Source organism: Ixodes scapularis, unplaced genomic scaffold, assembly GCF_016920785.2.
Source record: "Ixodes scapularis isolate PalLabHiFi unplaced genomic scaffold, ASM1692078v2 PGA_scaffold1__304_contigs__length_218370807, whole genome shotgun sequence".
NCBI lineage: Eukaryota > Metazoa > Arthropoda > Arachnida > Ixodida > Ixodidae > Ixodes > Ixodes scapularis.
In genome coordinates this window covers 86,333,301-86,351,939 of record NW_024609846.1, presented here as the reverse complement: position 1 = coordinate 86,351,939, position 18,639 = coordinate 86,333,301, and the positions used below count along the sequence as shown (strand labels likewise).

General features: G+C 45.0%; 2 protein-coding genes across 3 annotated transcripts; both read left to right on the top strand.

The window, feature by feature from the left end:
• The first annotated feature begins 2,607 nt into the window (after positions 1-2,607).
• LOC121835771 lies at positions 2,608-3,309 on the top strand. The gene has a single exon (XM_042290260.1). It carries the CDS (start codon positions 2,608-2,610, stop codon positions 3,307-3,309), a length of 702 nt encoding a protein of 233 aa, XP_042146194.1.
• A 108-nt stretch (positions 3,310-3,417) lies between these two features.
• Positions 3,418-7,169, top strand: LOC121836104. Of its 2 annotated transcripts, XM_042290830.1 has the most exons (5): positions 3,418-3,455; positions 3,710-3,781; positions 4,587-4,792; positions 5,474-5,633; positions 6,800-7,169. In XM_042290830.1, the coding sequence occupies exons 2-5, from the start codon at positions 3,727-3,729 to the stop codon at positions 6,955-6,957; spliced, it is 579 nt and encodes a 192-aa protein (XP_042146764.1). In that variant the 5' UTR covers positions 3,418-3,455; positions 3,710-3,726; the 3' UTR covers positions 6,958-7,169. The 2 variants fall into 2 exon arrangements, with proteins under 2 accessions (XP_042146764.1, XP_042146765.1); XM_042290831.1 differs by lacking the exon at positions 3,710-3,781 and having other exon boundaries at positions 3,436-3,455.
• Positions 7,170-18,639: the final 11,470 nt, after the last annotated feature.

Sequence of the window (18,639 nt, the reverse complement as noted above, 5' to 3'; positions counted from 1 at the left end):
AAGTCATGGGTCCAATTATTCGTTCAAAACAGTTAAAATGGATATAAAAAGCGTGTCTTCGATGTGAACACGTGACATTGCAGTTGGTTTCGGTTTTGCTTCAACCTTCAACTGCTTCAACTGCAAGCGATCTGGCCGATCTGGCCATGACGCAAGCAACGCAAGCGCAACGTCGATGTACGGAGGAAGGAAGAGCCGGTTGGCTTTCGTTCTTTTTGCTTGACCGGAGAAATTTCTGGCAGCCGCTATAGTTTTGGTTTGACGGGACGCGAGAAGCTTCGCATAGAGCTTCGCAGTTTGCGAGCACATATACCCAGACAACACCAAACGTCCCTCGGACGTCCTAAAAACGTGCGAACGTCCCACGTCCCATTGCTGACGTCCTGCGGACGTCCCACGGATGTCCGGGGCGGCATAATCCGGAACACGTCCCAGCGCGACTGTGATCAGGACACGCATTTTTTTTTTTTTTTTTGACGATTACAGCAGCGGCTTTAGGCACTGTCACCGCACAAGATCGTGGCTCGTATTGCAATCGTCGCTTTTGGTTCAGCCGTTAGAAAAATCAGTTTCAAGTTATTTTGGGTTTTGATCATCCGCGCTTGCCGTACAGTCGGCGTACGCGCCCCTACAAATTGCACTGCCCTTTCTCCGCAATAAATGTGCCGGCGTGCAACCACGGCGAACGGAGGGAGCCAAAAACAGAAAAAGCGACCTATCGTATTTCTTGAGTCTTGTCGCCAACAGAATCACTCGCGTTTCTTCGCAGACACCAAGAGCAAGAGCGATAGTAAAAAGCCTAAAGGCAGCTCTTTTAAATTCTCAGGCACACAAGAATTATGTTAAAAAATGAACCGCTTTAAATACATTCGAAAGCGGAACTATGGCGAAACCGAAACGGTCCTAAAACTCGGTTAGTTTCTATTTTTAATTTCACATTAATAATTTTTATATCATATATTTATATATTTTTACAAATTATTTTTTTAATAAAACATAGATAATTATATTAGTGAAATTAAGTAATTCAGGCAGAGCTTTCAATCGCCACCGCTGTGCAATCATCATCATCATTAATAGCGTGCGCGCGGGAAAGCTGCAGCCCTACAGCCGACTACAGCCCGGAGTGCTGCCGTGCTGCCGTGCTACTGCGGTAACCTGAGAACTGTGAGAACTCACTAGCCACCATGGCTGGAGGAAGTAAGTATGATTTCACGTTTTGTTTGGAGCGACAGTCGGGATTTTTACCAAACCGGTCCCCTGATCCGCCACCGCGGGACCGCGGTATTGAGGCTCGCGCTCCCCCTTTGAAGCAGCGCGCGGCCAGAGGGCTACTGCGCTCGCAATAGCCAACAGTAACGCTTTGCTAATACTCCGTATTAAGTGACATAGGCCGAGTAATGAAAGTGTTACAACATTTCCATCGTTCGCAGAGCTTGGCTGTTGCAAGACAAGGCGAACCACTCGAAGATCGTAGATATGGACAATATGGCTGCTCTACCCAGAACAACAGCTTATCGGCGCGTTCGTCGTGCGGCGGAAAGCGATCTCAAACTTATACTGTCAGTTAGTAGAGAAAATGCAATGTGCTCAGCTGAAGCTTTGGATGAGGCTTCTGTAGAAAGGCCCGCTGGGTCGCCGGAACTAGTTGCAGGAGCGCCGCAAAAACACGCGGGATCGCCGGAACTAATTGCAGAGCCATCACGTCTCTCGTGTCAGCAAGATGTCCTGACAACGTGCTGTTTTTCTGAAACTGTGCCTGATACTCCGGAACCGGTCTTCGGTGCAAGCGCCATTCACTCGAGACAGGGCGTCCCTGTAGATTCGGAAGGATTGCCTTACAGTCGTGAACACCACTTAGAAAGAGACAATCGAAGGAATGTCGAGTTGGATGAATTGTCTGAATCAGAGGAATCCGACGTTTCACGTTTCAAGGAAAAGCTGCGGCGGTGGAGCGTAGAGGGGGCAGTTCCTCATGATACCGTTGCAAAGCTCCTGAAGATACTGCACTCGCATTCTTGTTTCTCAGACCTCCCAACATGTGCCAGGGCACTTTTGTCTACACCAAGAGTCACTGATAATGTGAGGCCCATGGATTCCGGCCATTACTGCCATTTAGGCTTGAGTGAGGGGCTCCGGGCAGCGCTGCAACCTGTGCGCAATATACCGGATCCAATAATCCTTCATGTGAATGTAGATGGACTACCATTGACGAAAAGCACGCGGGATCAGTTCTGGCCCATTCTCTGCCAAGCTGCTAACTGTGCAGGCAGTGACCCATTTCCAGTTGGTGTCTATCATGGCCAGTGTAAGGCTCTTCAGTCAAATGTCTTCCTTAGTCCATTTGTGTCTGACCTGAAAGGTGTTCTCTCTGAAGGTGTTGCTATTGGCAACAGGGTCTTCCGAGTGCAAGTTGGAGCAATAATCTGCGACGCACCTGCCAAGTCATACATTCTTGGCACCAAAGGGCACAGCGGCTACTTCAGTTGCTCAAAGTGCACGACTGAAGGAGAATTTGTGCGGGGACGAATGTGCTTCCCTGATCTTGATGCTCCATTACGAACAAATGCTAGCTTTAGGCGTGCAGAGCAAGAGGACCACCACATCATGGAAACTATCTTAAAAGAACTTCCCATAGATATTGTTGACCAGGTGCCACTTGACTATATGCACCTCATCTGTCTGGGTGTTGTGCGCAAGCTTGTACTCCTTTGGCTGAAAGGTGATAAAACCTACCGCATTGGAAGTGCATCAAGAGATTCTGCGTCGGGAGCTAACATTGAAATGAGGCACTATGTACCATCAGACATGTCTCGGAAGCCACGCAGCTTGTCCGACATTGATAGGTGGAAAGCGTCAGAATTTCGCTTGCTTGTACTTTACACGGGGCCAGCGGTGCTGAGGTCAAGGATCCCCAAGCCTCTGATGGACAACTTCATGACACTTCACTGTGCAGTCACCATACTTTGCAGCCCATTACTTTGTAGAGAGCACTTAGGGTATGCAGAAAGGCTCTTAAGGCATTTTGTTGAGACCTACATAACACTATATGGTAGACATGCAGTCTCTCACAATGTTCATGGCTTGATTCATGTGGCAAGCGATGTAAGAGTTCATGGACCTCTTCACAACTATAGTGCTTTCCCATTCGAAAATTACATGCGTAAACTCAAAAGCTATGTACGCAAACCAGAAAGGCCCTTGCAGCAAGTCTACAATCGAATCGTAGAAGAACGAATTTTGGTTGCATCTCCTGCTGTCAACACTGGAGAGTCGGCAGCGTCGACTCCACAAAGGACTGCAGCTTAAGTGGCATTCGATAGATTTGACTCATTTCTTTCTCACCTTTTTTAAATATTTTTATAGCATTCAGCATTTTGTACAAAATTGCTTCTCAATTTCACGTGCCACTGATGTCCCTCTAGCGGCGGCAACACTGTGGCAGCAACACCACGGTGAGTTTTATTTTGTGAATGCTAAAGTTTTCATATCCTTTGAAATAACATCAAAGTTGAGAACTGTTATGTACTGACTGACAGACTGGCGCTTATCAGCTCGTGGCCACTCGAGGAGCGTGGGCACTGAGCGCTCGAGGCTCGGGGTGCGCGGGCTGACGAACGCCGGGCTCCGAATTGATTAAACCGATTTGACCAGTGGTCTCCTGTGAACCGACTCGATGTAACAAGAACAGCATTTTATAAAATTTCAGATGCACCTGTAACCCCTATGAACATGTCTCACCCTGGCACTGGACGGGTAAACACAGATGCACGAGTGCCTGGTACGTAATATCTATATAGATCTTCAATCAGAAACAAATTTTGCGATAGTGGTTTTTGGGCTTCTACTTCTTATGCTATGTGCATGACAAAGACGATTCGGAAAAGGTATTGTGTCTAGAAACGTTTTTTTCTAATGAGTGTGAGTTGTCGTGAGGGGCATGGCTTTCCTAAAACATACAATATATGTCAGGAAGCAGTATTTATCTTAGTGTTTTTATTTAAAGAGGCACTAAGGTGGTTTCTGAATAAGATTGTTCTTGATGTTATTTTATAGCTGCCAGTTAATAAATATATCCAGTGCCAAATTACAAAACTGCCTATGTATCTCAAGGCAACAGAAATACATGCATACTATACACACTAGAGCAATGAAAACACTTGAATGTGTGGAGATTTTGACTGTTTGTACTAATATAGTTTGTTTTGAAAAGAAGTCCGATCCACACGTTCAGAAATCACGCCACTCGTTTGCTGCACGAAAAGCCATCGCTAGCAATTGGCTGACAAGCGCCCCTTGTTGGCTGCCTCACAATAATATTCATCTCAGAGAAGGGGGCGTGTAACAATCTTTAATCACGTTTTTAGTAGGAAAATGGGCCCCGCCTGATTGTGTAATTTCGGGTTTTCAGAACGCTTGGAGCACTTAGATTGAGTTATTGTCACTAAAAAAACTCTCAGAAACTGCTTTCGTACTCCTTTAACTTTGCTATATCACGGAGAGTTACTATTTCATGTTATGTCAACAGTTCTGCAATGAGGATGCTACTGTGGTTGCAAGATGGAGCTCTGTTCTGTCCATTTCAGTGTTTATGGAAAGGATCCTGTTGGCACTGAATTCCATCAAGGTGACACAGCAGACCCACTCCAAGTACTTTAGCTTACTGCTCAGAAACACCGAAGATGCCCCACTTGATCCAGAGGGCCTGCCGGACTTGCCTTTTTCTACAGAACAGGACTTTGTGCACTTCGACAAAGAGCTGGAGGTCGACAAGAGAGCAAGACTTCGTATGGTAAATGATGGTTATTCTAAACTAAGCTCTGTATTTTGCATCTATGCATGATTGAACTTTTTTTTTTGTTATGAGCAACTGTATTTTTGGAACTCCATCTTGTAAATATTCAGGTGATAAAGGTTTGCTTACCAGGTGCCAGAGTTCAGTTACAAGCATAGCTTATAATAAAAGCTCATTAGGGTCATGAACACAATTTCGTGTTAGTAATCACATTTCATGACTGAATTCCTGAAAAGGTACTTCAGTGTTGTCAATAAAATCTTATTTTTTAAGTTTAGATATACCTAACTTTAATTTGCATCATGTGTATATGTCGGTCACTCTTACAGTACCGAGAAAGCGAGTCAAAATTGGGCGGAAATGATCTCATAGTGCCCATACTTCTAAGCGTGCGGTTTTGTTTCTAAGATTTATGTGCATCCGTAGGGAAGATGTTCCTGCTATGCCATCAAAATTTATATCTCAACATAGCTATTAGAACTACGGCACATTTTGAAAATTTTTCAGTGTTTTAACAATGTGAATGCTTTATGTGCCAGTGGTGATAAAACGCTTGAGAACCACTATGCTTATGAAACCACACTAAGATTGTGATATGCTTAAAATTCTAAATGAGTTAGTAGTTTAATGTTAGCCCATATTTCTGATCTGATTGCTGTTTTGATTCTTTTTTACCAGAGACAACATATGTTAGTTCAAGGAGGTGATACACCTAAAGAACGGACCACCCGAATTTTGAGAAGTATACTATCTTCAAGTGTCGCAGCCGAGTACAGCTGGTGTGGCGCCAAGGGAAAACACAAGTTTTCTGATCTCAACATCTGCAAGCTCCTGTGTAGTAAGTTAGATATCTGAACCTGCACAAGTGCAATTCTTAGTATGTACTGAAGTCTAATATAAAAGAATAGTGCAAAACCTTTTTGGAAAATTAGGTATATAACTTGATATAAGAGTGTAACAAATGAAATAATTAGCATATTTTCCAGTGTGTAAGTCACTGTTTTTTTTCCCAGTGTTACATTGATGTTCTTATACAGCAGAGCAGTTTATAACAGGCACCTGCACTTGTCCCGCCACCAACCACCGAAGAAAAAAAGACATGTTCTTATTTCTTTAAAATGGTACACAGTATAGGTCCTAGATCCACGAGACGTAGCCTTCAGGTAAAGTGGATCGGCTTTTCCACATAATCAATGCCCAGGAATGTGATGGCTACCTGTAGAAGGGTTTTGTATCATTTCATAGATGCACGTTTCACTGACAACTTTTTATTGACACACATTTCATTGACACTGCTTACACAAAGCACATGCCGCTGCGTCATCTAGCTGTTCTGGCTACTTTGAGCACCAGTTTTTATTTAGAAGTAGTGCTTGCAACTAGTTTCTGTTCATGAGAGTAGTACCAGTTACTAGCATCTTGAGCTAGTCACTTACTATTTCGCTAGGTGGATTGCATTGGACTTTTGGCTTTATTTTGCTGATTCCGGCAAGCTAGGCATTCTAACAGACCGCGTTGCGCACTGTCATCCCTTGCTTCACTCCGCTTGGGAGTTTAACATCCCCTCCGGCTCCCGCCTTTGGTAAGCCTGTTCGGAATCGCCAAAGGCTTAGCAGGCTAGGATAGTTATGGGGATGGCGGAAACAGAATGTCGGCAAAGAGGCTCCGCTTTATTACATGCCAGCAACATCCAGGCCACCAAAGAGGTACATGCAAGGCTATGTCGCGAAGAAGAGGCTGTCGAAGGATCTGTCAATGAAATGGCATTCAATGAACTGATTGCTACTGCTGTAGAGTGACGCAGGCACATCAAAACAAATTTGCTTCAAGGGTTGTGTTTCTCATTTGGTTTGTTTGCAAGAATAATGAAATTGGTTTCTGCTTATGCATACTTCGCCTGAAGTTGTTGATATGGCAGTTAGCTTGACTGCATAATGCAGCTCACATTTTTTCTGCCAGTCTAAAATATCTTGCTGAGCTTGACAACAACTTTTTTATATGCAGGCACCCTCACCTACCGTCAAAACTTGGAAGAAGCCAAGGCAACTAAGAAGGACATAGAAAAAGCAGGCATGTCGTGGCTCCGTCATGCTGCTGAGCGGGCAGCGGCAGAAAAAAAGTCCATGGGAAGGAAGGACGGCACACCATTTACACTAGACTAAGAAATCACTTCAACAGGGCAGCCCTTTGAAAGGAACTATGCAAGTCTGTTTCTTAACGTTTTGCACTACAATTTGCAACAGCGGTGCCCGCAGGGAGTGTGGTAATGTATCTGGAGAGCTACATTTTCAAAGAAACAACTTAATTGAGTAAAAGTTTAAAAGTCTGAATGCTTTTCTCTACATATGGTGTTTGTTTGCTTATGGCACACATCTGATTGTCGCAACAGCTGATAAACTGCAGCAGCAGTTCACAAATAAAATACTCGCATAGCATTTTTGGTTTTAAAAGACCGTCTGCTTTGACCGAGGGGGCCGTATGTCGGCTGTTTCACCAGCCAGACTTGTGACGTTAGGCGAATGCTGCAGATAAGGAGAAGACATTCCTATTTTTTAACTTTCTTCTCAGGTAAAGCCATTCATTGAAATTTGGATGGAAAATTTCACCACCTACGGACACCAGTGTCGTAAATTGTAGCACAGTACATTAAGACAACATTTTATACAGTTCCTTTGAAGTGCCCTGTATGTAAGATGTGCACCAATTTTTTTTTTGGCAATTCACTATCGATTCAATATTCTAACAGCCATTCTGGCATTTCAGTTTCGTGATACTTTATACGAGATGTATTTGTCACACTTGTTTACACTACTCTTTTCTATGCAGTTCATGCATTTTTTCCTGTATTAAGCAAGTTCAGAGTCACTGATGTCACTTGCTTTTAGTATAAATTTAGCTATTCAGTGCTCGACTGCTACTGTAGACTTTGTGCATTATTTAATGTAGATGTCTGGTCTTGCTGACCTTGGTCACATGGCAATATTTTTTCTAGATTTTGCCAAAGTAATTCTTTTGCACGACTTGCATACAATCATTATACACTGTTGGCACCTAAGCTGAAAGGGGGTTAGTCATTTTTACTGGCATTACTGTCCTGCAACTTGCATTTTTAGTACTTGGCATGTACTGCTTCTATGCCTTGCCATAACTGTATTTCAGTTTTAGATAATGTGTTATTTTTTTATAATTAACAACTCTAGTGCAATACTGTGATAACATATTCTATGTTTCTGCACTTCAAAAGAAATGTTTGAGTGATATGCAGAAGTAAGCATTCTAGTGAAATACTGTGATAATATGAGGGGGCATCAAAACGTTTCTGAACTGGCATCACTGAACAAAAACAAAACAAGTACAGCAGTGTGACACCAGCTGACACTTCCCGACAAGCTTGCAGTCTGTGCCGAAATTTACTGTGCAGGGCGAGAGTGATCTCTAGCGGTGCTTGTTTGTTCAGAAGGGATTTTGCAACTTTCTCACCGTGAAACACAAATGAAAAACTCGAACCACGTCCATACATCATTTTCTGTGAAAATTGAAAGAACACATTAGAAACTCAGAAACTCTGTCAGCAAGCATTCGGTGACTGATCTAGGTCACACAAATCTGTGAGTGGCATGGACATTTTAAGTGAGGCTGAGAATCGCTTGAAAACAATGAATCAAGAGGATGCCCTCCAACAAACCTAACATTTAAAAATGCAGAAAAAATCCTCGTTAATTCAGTAACACTGTCTGAGAACGATTTCGGACATTGCTGAACAACTCAACATTATTTATGGTTCAGCAATATCCGAAATGCGCTTCCGACGGTCTTCGTGAAATAACACATAGATTTTTTTTCGGCATTCTGAAATGTTATGTTTCTCGGAGGGCATTCTCTTCATCGTCTCCAAGGAATTCTCGGCCTTGCCTAAAATGTCCATGCCACTCACTTATACATGTTTTTACTAAATCATGGTCACCAAATGCTTGGTGAGGAGTGTGGTATTTTGACATGTTCTTCCCAATTCTCACAGGAAATTTGATGTAAACGTGCAGTTTGAGCTTTTTATTTGCCTTATGCGGTCAGAAAGTTGTGAAATACCTTTTAAACAAACAAGCACAGCTCGGAATTCATTTTGTCACCACACAGTGACTGGCAAGCCTTCTAGGAAGGGTCAAGTGTGTCGCACTGTGGTGCTGCATTTTCTTTTTGTTCAGTGGTGGCTGTTCAGATACTTATTGATGCCACCTCATATGTTATTTCTCTGTCTTTGCTTTTTACATTGAAATAATAAAGCTTTATTTGTTTCGAGACTTGTGTGGTCTTATCCCACTGTAGTGTAAATTAGTACACCAGTATGAAAATATACAATGTCCTATATATGTCCTAATAAAGTCCAGGAAACATCCTTTCCTGGACATCCTGAGGACGTCCTTTGGTGTTTCACTTCGGATGTCTTCTGGACATTATTCGGACATCCGCAGGACGTCCCTAATGTCCCAGTCGGGACATCCTTTGGATGTCCAGCGGATGTCTGTGTGTTGTCTGGGTAGTGAAGACGTGACCGGAGAAGTGCCCCTGTGATGTTCCCGGAAGACGGAAAGTACCATTCGTCGTGTGTGCTTTGAAAGCGAGGGGAGTCACAGGGTCCACGAGTGCGCAACTACAAGCCAAGGTTCACGACAGCGCTGCGTTCTTCGGCGATCTCGTTCTGTTTGGGGCAACACGGCGATGCGAGAAAGGGCCGAAACGTTCATGGTGTGTGGTGCGGTGCTTGTAGGTAGAAACCCGCACTAACGCGGAGCTCATATTGGTTGTTGTGGGGTTGCGTTTGACGGGTTTAGCCCCGTCGTCGTCAACTGATCCGGTCCAGCTGGTCGGGGAGGACGCAGCGAGCGTTCTTAAAAGTAAATCTTCCTTCGTTCCGTTTCAAAATGTGGAAGATTCCCGACGCATACCGTGAGTAAAATGCTGCGGACGTTTTCAACAAAATTACGTCGTTTTAATTGAACAAGGGACTTCGGATAGTTTCCCTAAATCTGCCGTTTCTATGCTTCGTGTCGTTAGACTGCATTTGCACAGCGACGTGTTCGCACAGCGACGCACACCGCTCGAGTAGATGATTCGGTCCCGCAAACGACCGGTTATACAGAATTTCAGGGAAACTTAAGTCACCACCGATGTTTTCCTGTAAATCTCGTGTGACTCGTGTGAGTTTGTTGCGCTCATCATGCGGTGTGAATAAACTAGGGCAAGATTTTCTACCTGCCCAAAGATGCATGAACTGAGACCAATTTTTTACGTAGAGAACATAGTGGTTTTTCTTTACATTGGGAAGAGGCCGGAATTTGTCTCTTTTCCCTCTGGCACTGCCCCAAGTTTCAAGTTGCAGTTTCAGTAGACATACCTACTAACAGGTACAAACTGCTCTAAAGCAGGTAAAAGACTGGGAAGTCAGGACGGTGCGGACACCGTGTTTTGCGCTTCTCGCAAGGTGACTGATGCTTTTGCGAGGTATGCGGAATATGCAAACGATTTTGTTATGCCCTTCGTTTGCGTCTCCAGAAAAAAGAATAAGATTATTTACAAATTTTGGCGCAATCACAAGCCAAGATTTACGATAACAGTGCGTTCGCTTCGGTGGTCCGTGTAGTGGTATTATACGCTGCTTTCTGCAACACCGCGTCATGACGAAGAGCTGGAACGGTCACGGTCTGTGCTGGGCTAGCGGTTGACAGAAACCCGCATCGCCCGCATCGGCACCGAGTGCACTTGGGCTGATGATGTTCGAGCCTTTCATACGTGGCTTGTCGCCAGCTGATCCTGCTGCTCGACGGTGAGGAAGCGCCCGCATCGGCACCGAGTGCACTTGGGCTGATGATGCTCGAGCCTTTCATACGCGGCTTGTCGCCAGCTGATCCTGCTGCTCGACGGTGAGGAAGCGGCGAGTGTGACCTCTGAAGTAAATGTAAATCCTCGTTCATCCAGTTATCCAGTGTCAAAGTGTGGAAGATGTCCAACGTGTACTGAGGGCGGGAACTACGAGCGTTTTGCCTTGCTTTTATAACCGAAACCAGAGCAGCGAGATAATTGCCTTGCGTACTCCAAAATGACGCAAGCAATAAGTTTCAACAGGTCGATTACGTCACCGCGGATGTAGGCGAGACTGTGCACTGTTTAAACGCTTGCAGTATCCACGAGTGCTACCAGAAAAACGACGTCAACAGGGAAGGAGCTCGCGATTTTAGCATAATGCAGTGCCACGGGCTCGTGAATTTTCAATGTGGCTATATAGAAATATTAAAAAAAAAAAAAAAAACGCATCAGCGCCACATTAATGATCACGAATAACACCGGTCACAAACCCCCAAGCCTCACCGCTTCGCTCGACACCAACACGACATACGACAACAATCTGCATCAAAACGCCCCAAAAGTGAAGGCGTCTGCTCCCGTACGCGTACTGCGCGTACTACAACTAGCGGAAGTGAAGTGTTGGGCGGATGTCCTTCACAATAATATATATAAAAAGTGCCTTGCGCAAGTATAATTTCCATTGATTATTGAATACGTACTGATAAAATCCCAATCATTTGTTTTTCTATCTGATTCAAGCGAGTCGGACTGCTCATAACACTGGTCGAGCATGAAAATAACAAAAATTTGAACTTTTTCATGGCTGGTTTAAGATTTATTGTTAGTACATCGTTGTTTTTCGCAAAGGACTAATTTTACAGATTTTGCCTCCATACTTTTTAAATGCAAACAGTTCTTACATACGGCTGTCCATTGTGCCGTGTCTTGTGTCTTCTTCTATAAATCGGTAACGATCAGCGACCAAAGAGCTCACCCGTACATGTCAAGCATATATACGCCGCGGGGAGAGTCCGTTGTTAGTAGGAAGTGTCGGGCGTAGTGTCGGTGTTGTGTTTGTGTATGTGTCGGTGCTGTGTTCTGCGTGGTGCTCGTGTTGTCTGTGATGTATGAGAGTAGCAGTCTGCTCGTGATAGTTCCCAGCGTATTAACCCGTATTTACCGACTCCTGCTTTTTTTTCATTGGTTGCTAGAAATCGCACTAGGTGGCGCAAGTTACCGCCCGATTACAAGAGTTTGCTTGAGCTATTTATCCATGTAAGCTCAATATTCGTTTTTTGTTTGCTTTTGTTTTTGTCTAGCGGTTTTGTCGTAGCTGCCGACGCCACCGACCGCCGACGATGCACGTAGGTACCTTTGCACGTAGCTACGTCCGCCGCTCGGAGACTGTTTACTGTGCATAAAAGACATCGAACGAGAACGAACGCGTCCTGTATGCTTTCAGTTCGGCTGAAAGGCGCGGCTGGCTGGGCTCATCCCTCGCCTGTTCTCGGCTGCTGGCCGCCATGTTTCATAAGGAACACGTTGAACCGTGCTTCTCGGAAGGCAAACACGGTGTAGCGTGTTAACTTTACACAGCACCTCATGTGTAGACGAAAAACACAGATGGCTCCGTGTAAAACGAACACGTTTCGACGTGTCCGCTATGGGACAACGGTTTACACGTCTGGGCGTGTTATTTTTGCTAACAGTGTAGGAAGCTGATCCATCCACTTGAACAGAAACACTACGGTAGTAATTATTGCGTACACCTAAACTACAACCACAGTAGTTGTGGCGTACGCGAAAGCAACAACGGTAGTTTTTTACGGGTACGCGAAACTATCCTCACGCCAAAGTGACTACCCACTATACAGTAAAAAGCGACCGACGACTGAAACAAGTAACATAAGGCCGGTCGCAGTTGTAAAGTTCTGCATTTTGTGTAAACAGGAGAAAAAAACGTCCAGCAAGCAACCCTCAGTGTGCTGGGGTCCGGGCCAACAATGGCTGTGGTTGGCGACCGCTGGCGATGACGTTTTTAGGCATTTAGAAGCGTTGGCTGCCTGAGATCAACCTAACTTTGCCGGAATGGACTTACTGGTGATGGTTGTGACCCCTGATCGTGATCGCCGTGATAGCGGTCTGGTGAACTGAGTGCTTGTTTATTTGGGATATTTGCAGCTTCATAAGCAAATGGTCTCTACAAATGAAAGGGAGTTCTCTGTTCAAAGCTTTTTTTTCGGCGACTCAACTGACGACGACAGCTAGGCATGGACGTGAATATCCGCACTGTTTATGACAACAACCTGAGGGTTCGCTTTTCCGCCGAGCACGCCGATTGCCAATCACCGCGATCGACAGCGTGAGTCCAGCGGTTTACAAGGCAGATATAAAGTCTTCCGACGAAGATACCATCTATGAAGATTGCATTTGCATCTACGAAGATTGCATAACGCTGTGACTAAAGTGCCGTCTGACGGTACTCTTGCAGAGCGTTAAAGTGCCGTCCGACGGCACTTTACTCGATCGCGCCTTCAAGTGCCGCCCAAAAGTATTAAGCATGGAACGGATGAGCGATGAAACTGGGCGCTGTGTGCCGTTCGCCGCTCACCGCCAGGAGCACCGCCGGTCGCCCCGGTTACCGCCTGTTACCACCACGCGGCTTTATCTGTGATACCACGTACCGCGCTATGCCGCGCTATGATACTGCCTCGCGGCGCCCGTTTTCATCGCTCGTGCGACTCCTGGTTTAAGCACAAGTCACGCATTTTCTGACATCTGTTCCATCTGCCGCTCCACAATTTGTTTTAACATAAAACGCGAGCGAGACAAACGCCACAGGAGTTTGCTTTAGTGGCGCTCTCTGAAATGTTGCGATTGTGATTTCAACAAAAAAGAAGAGTTTTAATCTCACGTTTTCCAATGCAACAGCAGCCTCAACAAAGAATTTAAAAAAAATTGATATATATATATATTCTAAGGCACGCGTGTTGAACCTAAACATTTCTGAGACCATAGAGTTCTAGCCAGCCTTTACGATATTAAAGCGAGTCTTCCTCCGCAAGATGTTCATTTACACGATTATATATTATATGACTAGATTTCATAAATGATGACATTGAACCAAGTTAGGGATGTCATCCTTAGGTTTTGAGATATTTGTTATGAAGAAATGTTTATGGAATCTGAGTAAACACGAGTAAATAGATAAGTTGACACAAAAAGGTACAGCGAAAGTAGGCATGCTAATTTTGCCCACAAAGAGCCAAAAGCGACACATTCTTCACTTAAGGACGGCATTTTTTAGGTAGGACGGCACTCGAATGCCGGCGTAAAGTGGCTTCGGACGACACTTGAACGCTCCGAAAGAGCGCCGCCAAACGGCACTCTAGACACTGCGTTCACTTGAACATTTGCAACCACTACCACTCCAATCGTTAGCGTTTTGCCCATACTTTGTTTGCTTTTCAAAGTGATATCTTTAGCGTTTTTGATATTTGCGCACTGGGCTCTATACTCGGGGTCAACTTTCTGTGCCACTGAAGTCAAGGGGGCGGAGTGTGCGCTCGCACACATTACGCACGGTTTAAAGCTGTTCTCATGCACTCCTCACTTGGTAATTGCCAGAAAAAGTTGACCTCGAAATTAGTAATCCTAACCTTTACAAAAGCCAAAGCCATCCATACGTCAGTTGGCAAGGCCTGAAACAGCACGCGCCAAATGCACGTGCACCGATATGTCCTTAACGTCCAGAGGCCCGCGGACGCACTGTTTATGACCACCTGGGAAACCAGATAATTGTCTTAATTTCTTGTTATAGTCATTTAAATGTTTTCGCTCGAGAAATAAAAAAAAAATATATATATTTTTGATGCCCATATTAGCTGTGCCTAGATATTTAAAAATTTTCACACTGATTAACATGCAACCTTCAACTAACCAACATTGTTTGGAAAACCGTCCGTATGCGTGCTTGCAAGCTTGCTCCCGACACTACAAGAAAAAAAAATGACTAGCCTGGGTAGTCAAAACGGCGTTTCGGAGGTTTTGACTTCATCAAAGGGCGAGTGACTAGCCTTAGGGCAAATGACGACCCCAAACCGCTGTCGAATAACCCTTTTTTTGCAGGTGTTGACGGGGGCGGTCACTTTTGAATCTGCTATTCACGTGGAGGCAGCCCGAAATGATATTATTAACTTAGATAACTATAAGGCAATAAGATGTGTTCGTCTTTAGCTTTCGTGATCTTGGCAAGATCCGCCGAGATCACATCTCTTTTGTAATTAGCGTAAATTGTTGTAATCACCATTTTGTCAGCTCGAGCAGCTGCACTGGCTCTCGACAGACATTGGAGAGTCTGTAGGTGACAGCGAGACATCTGAGCATTATAACAACGAAAGACCGTGCGCTTGGTTTGACGTGAGTGTTTGCTACAATGAGTTAAGGATAATCTTATTGTCGTATTTTATTGTGAAGCTTATTAAAAGAAAAATCAGTAGTCGTGTCTTTGCTCGTATTTAACCATTGAACACTGAGACCGAGGATCGACAGGGCGTAAACATGCTCAGAAGTATGAGACTGTGTCGCCCATACTGTTTTCCTCAATCTCGGACTTTGGTTGAAATTCTGAGCTGCACCGGTCGTTCTTGTAACCTCCCGGCTGTACGTACGTAGCGCGTGAACATTCCAATTCAGTTGCGGGTTCCAGTTCAGTGACAGTGTAGTAATTAGCATTTACTAGAATGTTGCGTTGTTAGGGGTGCTATTTGTGCTGTTGCAAAAGCCACCTGTCACCCAAACTGGCGCCTTTTCCGCAGTTCGTGTTCTTCATTTTAATCTTCTGTTTTATGAATCGTTAAACATAAACCTAAGCGTCAATCACGTCTGTCTCGTCTCCCGGCCCTTCCTGGATGTCTCCTGTTGCCAAGTAGCATCCTGTTCGTCAAATTACCAGCGTCGTCGCCACTCCATCAGAAAATCACTACATTTCGGTGCGTCAGCTGCCACTAAGATTTTGGTTCGTCGGCCGCTTCTACGTTTTGGTGCATTGGCCCACCCCGTTCTTTCGACTGTTTGACTCTTTCCAGGGCAAAAGAAGAGCCCCCACGGTTGTTAACAACGTTCTTGCGCTCGTGCTCTTTCAGTTTTTTTAGGGCAGTATATAAGCTTCTGAGGTTCTTTGCAGTGTTCCAACGCTTTTTATTCCTTCAGTACTTTCAGTGCAATAAATAAGCCCCTGAGGTTCTTCACACTGTTGCAGCGCTCGTGATCGTTCAGTTTACCCGTCTGCCCTGCAAGACGTGGACTTTCAAGCCGTCTGATATTTTTCCTTTGGCCGATCGATCTGCTGTAAGCGGTTCTGGACTTTATGAAATTTCATTGCATTCAGAAGTACTGCCTTATATTCCGCTCACGCCTAATCTGAGTCTGCAGTGGGAACTACGTGCTTTCCGGACCAATCAGCCGCCTCCCTAGCTCTTATCACCTGATTCGGAACGGGAGCGTGATCACGTGGCGAAAGAGAGATGTACGGCTGGTCCAACGAGGACCTTGCTTCCACCGCAGTCTCAGCTTAGGGGTGAATGGAATAAACGGCCGCTGCCTTCATTGGCCTCTTCGCTCGAGGTCCTATGGCGAAGAACCAGCGCGCACCAGTCTCCTCGAAGCTTCATCGACGTCTGCCATTACGCGGAGAAGCTGGCATCCCCTCCGTTCACGACGGGTGCTTTCGGTGAATCGCATTGTTGAAAAATTAATTCTTTCTCTTTCGATGTTTTCTTCTGAAATTGTTTTCATTATAAAAGCATGTGACCTCAACAGCAGCCGTTGAGCCAATACTTTCCTTCGACTGCAACTATGTCAAATATGACTAGCTTTCCATGGATATGAAAATTTTTTTAATATCACTCCTCGTTCACTGCTTGTGTGTTTCGGAAGATAAGTGTCGGATTCTGCTGTTTTTATTATTGTCGTCTCCTTGAAGCTAATGTTTAAAAATATTAAGAAAGGGAGAGCAGTAATTTTTCGCTGGGCTTGAATGGGGTACGGAAGCGAACTTTCAGTCACAAACAACAGTCGTTCGCCCTAAAAGCAAAAAAAAAGGAGCAATTTTTAAACGAATAAGACGATTTCCCTATACCACCTGGTAATTGGGAGGCTGAGTTTCGTTGGAATGTCTAACGTCACGGGCCCGTAGGGAGAAATGCTACTGCGCGGTGTGTCCGGTGGAGGCGCGAGGGAACGAGCAGAGCTTGGTGCACCTCTAAGTTCTAGTACACCACACCTCGAATATTCCCACTTGGCGGGACTGTAACGCGTTGACGATAAAGCTGGCGCCGCCTAGTGACGACGATTGTAATTACGGAACTCTTAGTCGCGTATGAATTCATAACGTTCTGAGCGAGATGTCACGGGCAAATATCTCGAGACGCATCGCGCCGACCCGATGGCTGATCTTGAAGCACTCACCAGAATCCGTCGGTTGCAAGGAAAAATATAGCCCTCTGCTGTAAATACAAGCGTGTGATTATCAATTACGGATATAAAGGATCATATTTCACCCATTTCAAAGTGTTCCGGGGATATTTCAAGTTTTGATTTTGTACCCCTTTAAAGTATTTCTGGCAGTTTCGTCAAAACAAAAAAAAAGGAAGACAGAATGTTAGAATTGACTTTTACTAGTTTGTTGCGTCGTCGCGGGCACTATTTGTGTTAATTCTAGCGCAAGCTCGAGACCGAGCTCGCGCCTCTGTAGTCTTTTGCCTTTCTTGTTCTTCTGTTCTGATCTTCTACTCTTTGATTAATTAAACCTAAACTTAAAAGTCAATCACCTCTCCTTTGTCTCCGGCAGGGTCCGCGCTGACCATAAACCCCGGCCACTAGTCGTCTCCCCTTAGGGCACCCTATCACCTGGCTGCTCTACCGGCCCTTTTTGGATGTCTCCTGCTGCCAAGGAACAGCCTGATCGTTGAACCACGGAACCACCAACATTGTTGCCTCTTTGTCAACAAGTTAACAAGAAGCCCTGTCCAGACCTGATCCGGATGCTGTTGATATTATCTTCTTGGAGTTCCTACTGTTGTCATTCGTATATCATCAAGTGAGCAGAGAAATTCAGAAATCCACCATGAGCCGAAACTCGCGCCCACACAGTCTGTTCCTTACCAAAAGGATGGTTGCCTCTCTCGAGCGGGGACGAGTTCAAATAGATATAGAAAAAAATCAATCTGGGATCAAATGCGGTAGCCAAATAACAGTTCAGAGAAGTACTTCCTGTATTTTGCTGAGATTCTGCAGCAGCGGCACTTCAACAACAGTGGGGAAGTGCTCGCAAGCCTGGTTCTAAGGCTACGAGGATGAACCTTGTGAGTGCTCCCCTTGACTCTACATTTCGCATGCTTGGCTAACCCGTTGTACTGAGGGTGATACAGAATGGTGGTTGGGTGCTTAACATGACCATTGTAAAAGCTGTTTCAAAACAGTACTATGAAATTGGGATCCGTTATCAAAGACCAATGTCCTTGGCTGTCCAAATCGACCAAAGATGTCGAACTGGGCTTCTACTAGCTGTGGTCTCGAACGATGCCTCTATCCGCTTTGTGTCTGAGTGGGCCACGATCAGTATTACGCAACTCTCCAGTGGTGCGACATATGTGAAGCCGTGTTTTTCTTTACTTCGTATCCAACCAGCTGACCTGAACCTACACCAGAGGCATTTAATAGTACTTGGCACATGTCTTGTTCCTCCTCGCATGTTCCTAAATGTTTTGGTTAACACCGGGGTACCAGAAGATTGTGTTTGCTAAGCTCTTCATGACTGACATGCCTGAACAGGCATCATGGAGCATAGCCTCCTGTATACTAATAATGCCTGCTCAATTTCCGGTTGCCAGCTTTCACCACAAGGGTGCGCCGTTTCCCCATACAAGTCAAAAAATGTGTACGACGTGAATAAGTCTTTTTTCGTGCGTTTTTGTTTTCTCGGTGTTGTTTTTGGCATTGGT

Excerpts from the sequence above, each read along its gene's own strand:
- LOC121835771 (XM_042290260.1), top strand. The coding sequence starts at position 2,608 with ATGGAAACTATCTTAAAAGAACTTCCCATAGATATTGTTGACCAGGTG.
- LOC121836104 (XM_042290830.1), top strand. The coding sequence starts at position 3,727 with ATGAACATGTCTCACCCTGGCACTGGACGGGTAAACACAGATGCACGA. Across the intron at positions 3,782-4,586 it reads CACAGATGCACGAGTGCCTG|TGTTTATGGAAAGGATCCTG; the intron begins GTACGTAATATC and ends TGTCCATTTCAG. Across the intron at positions 4,793-5,473 it reads AGAGAGCAAGACTTCGTATG|AGACAACATATGTTAGTTCA; the intron begins GTAAATGATGGT and ends CTTTTTTACCAG.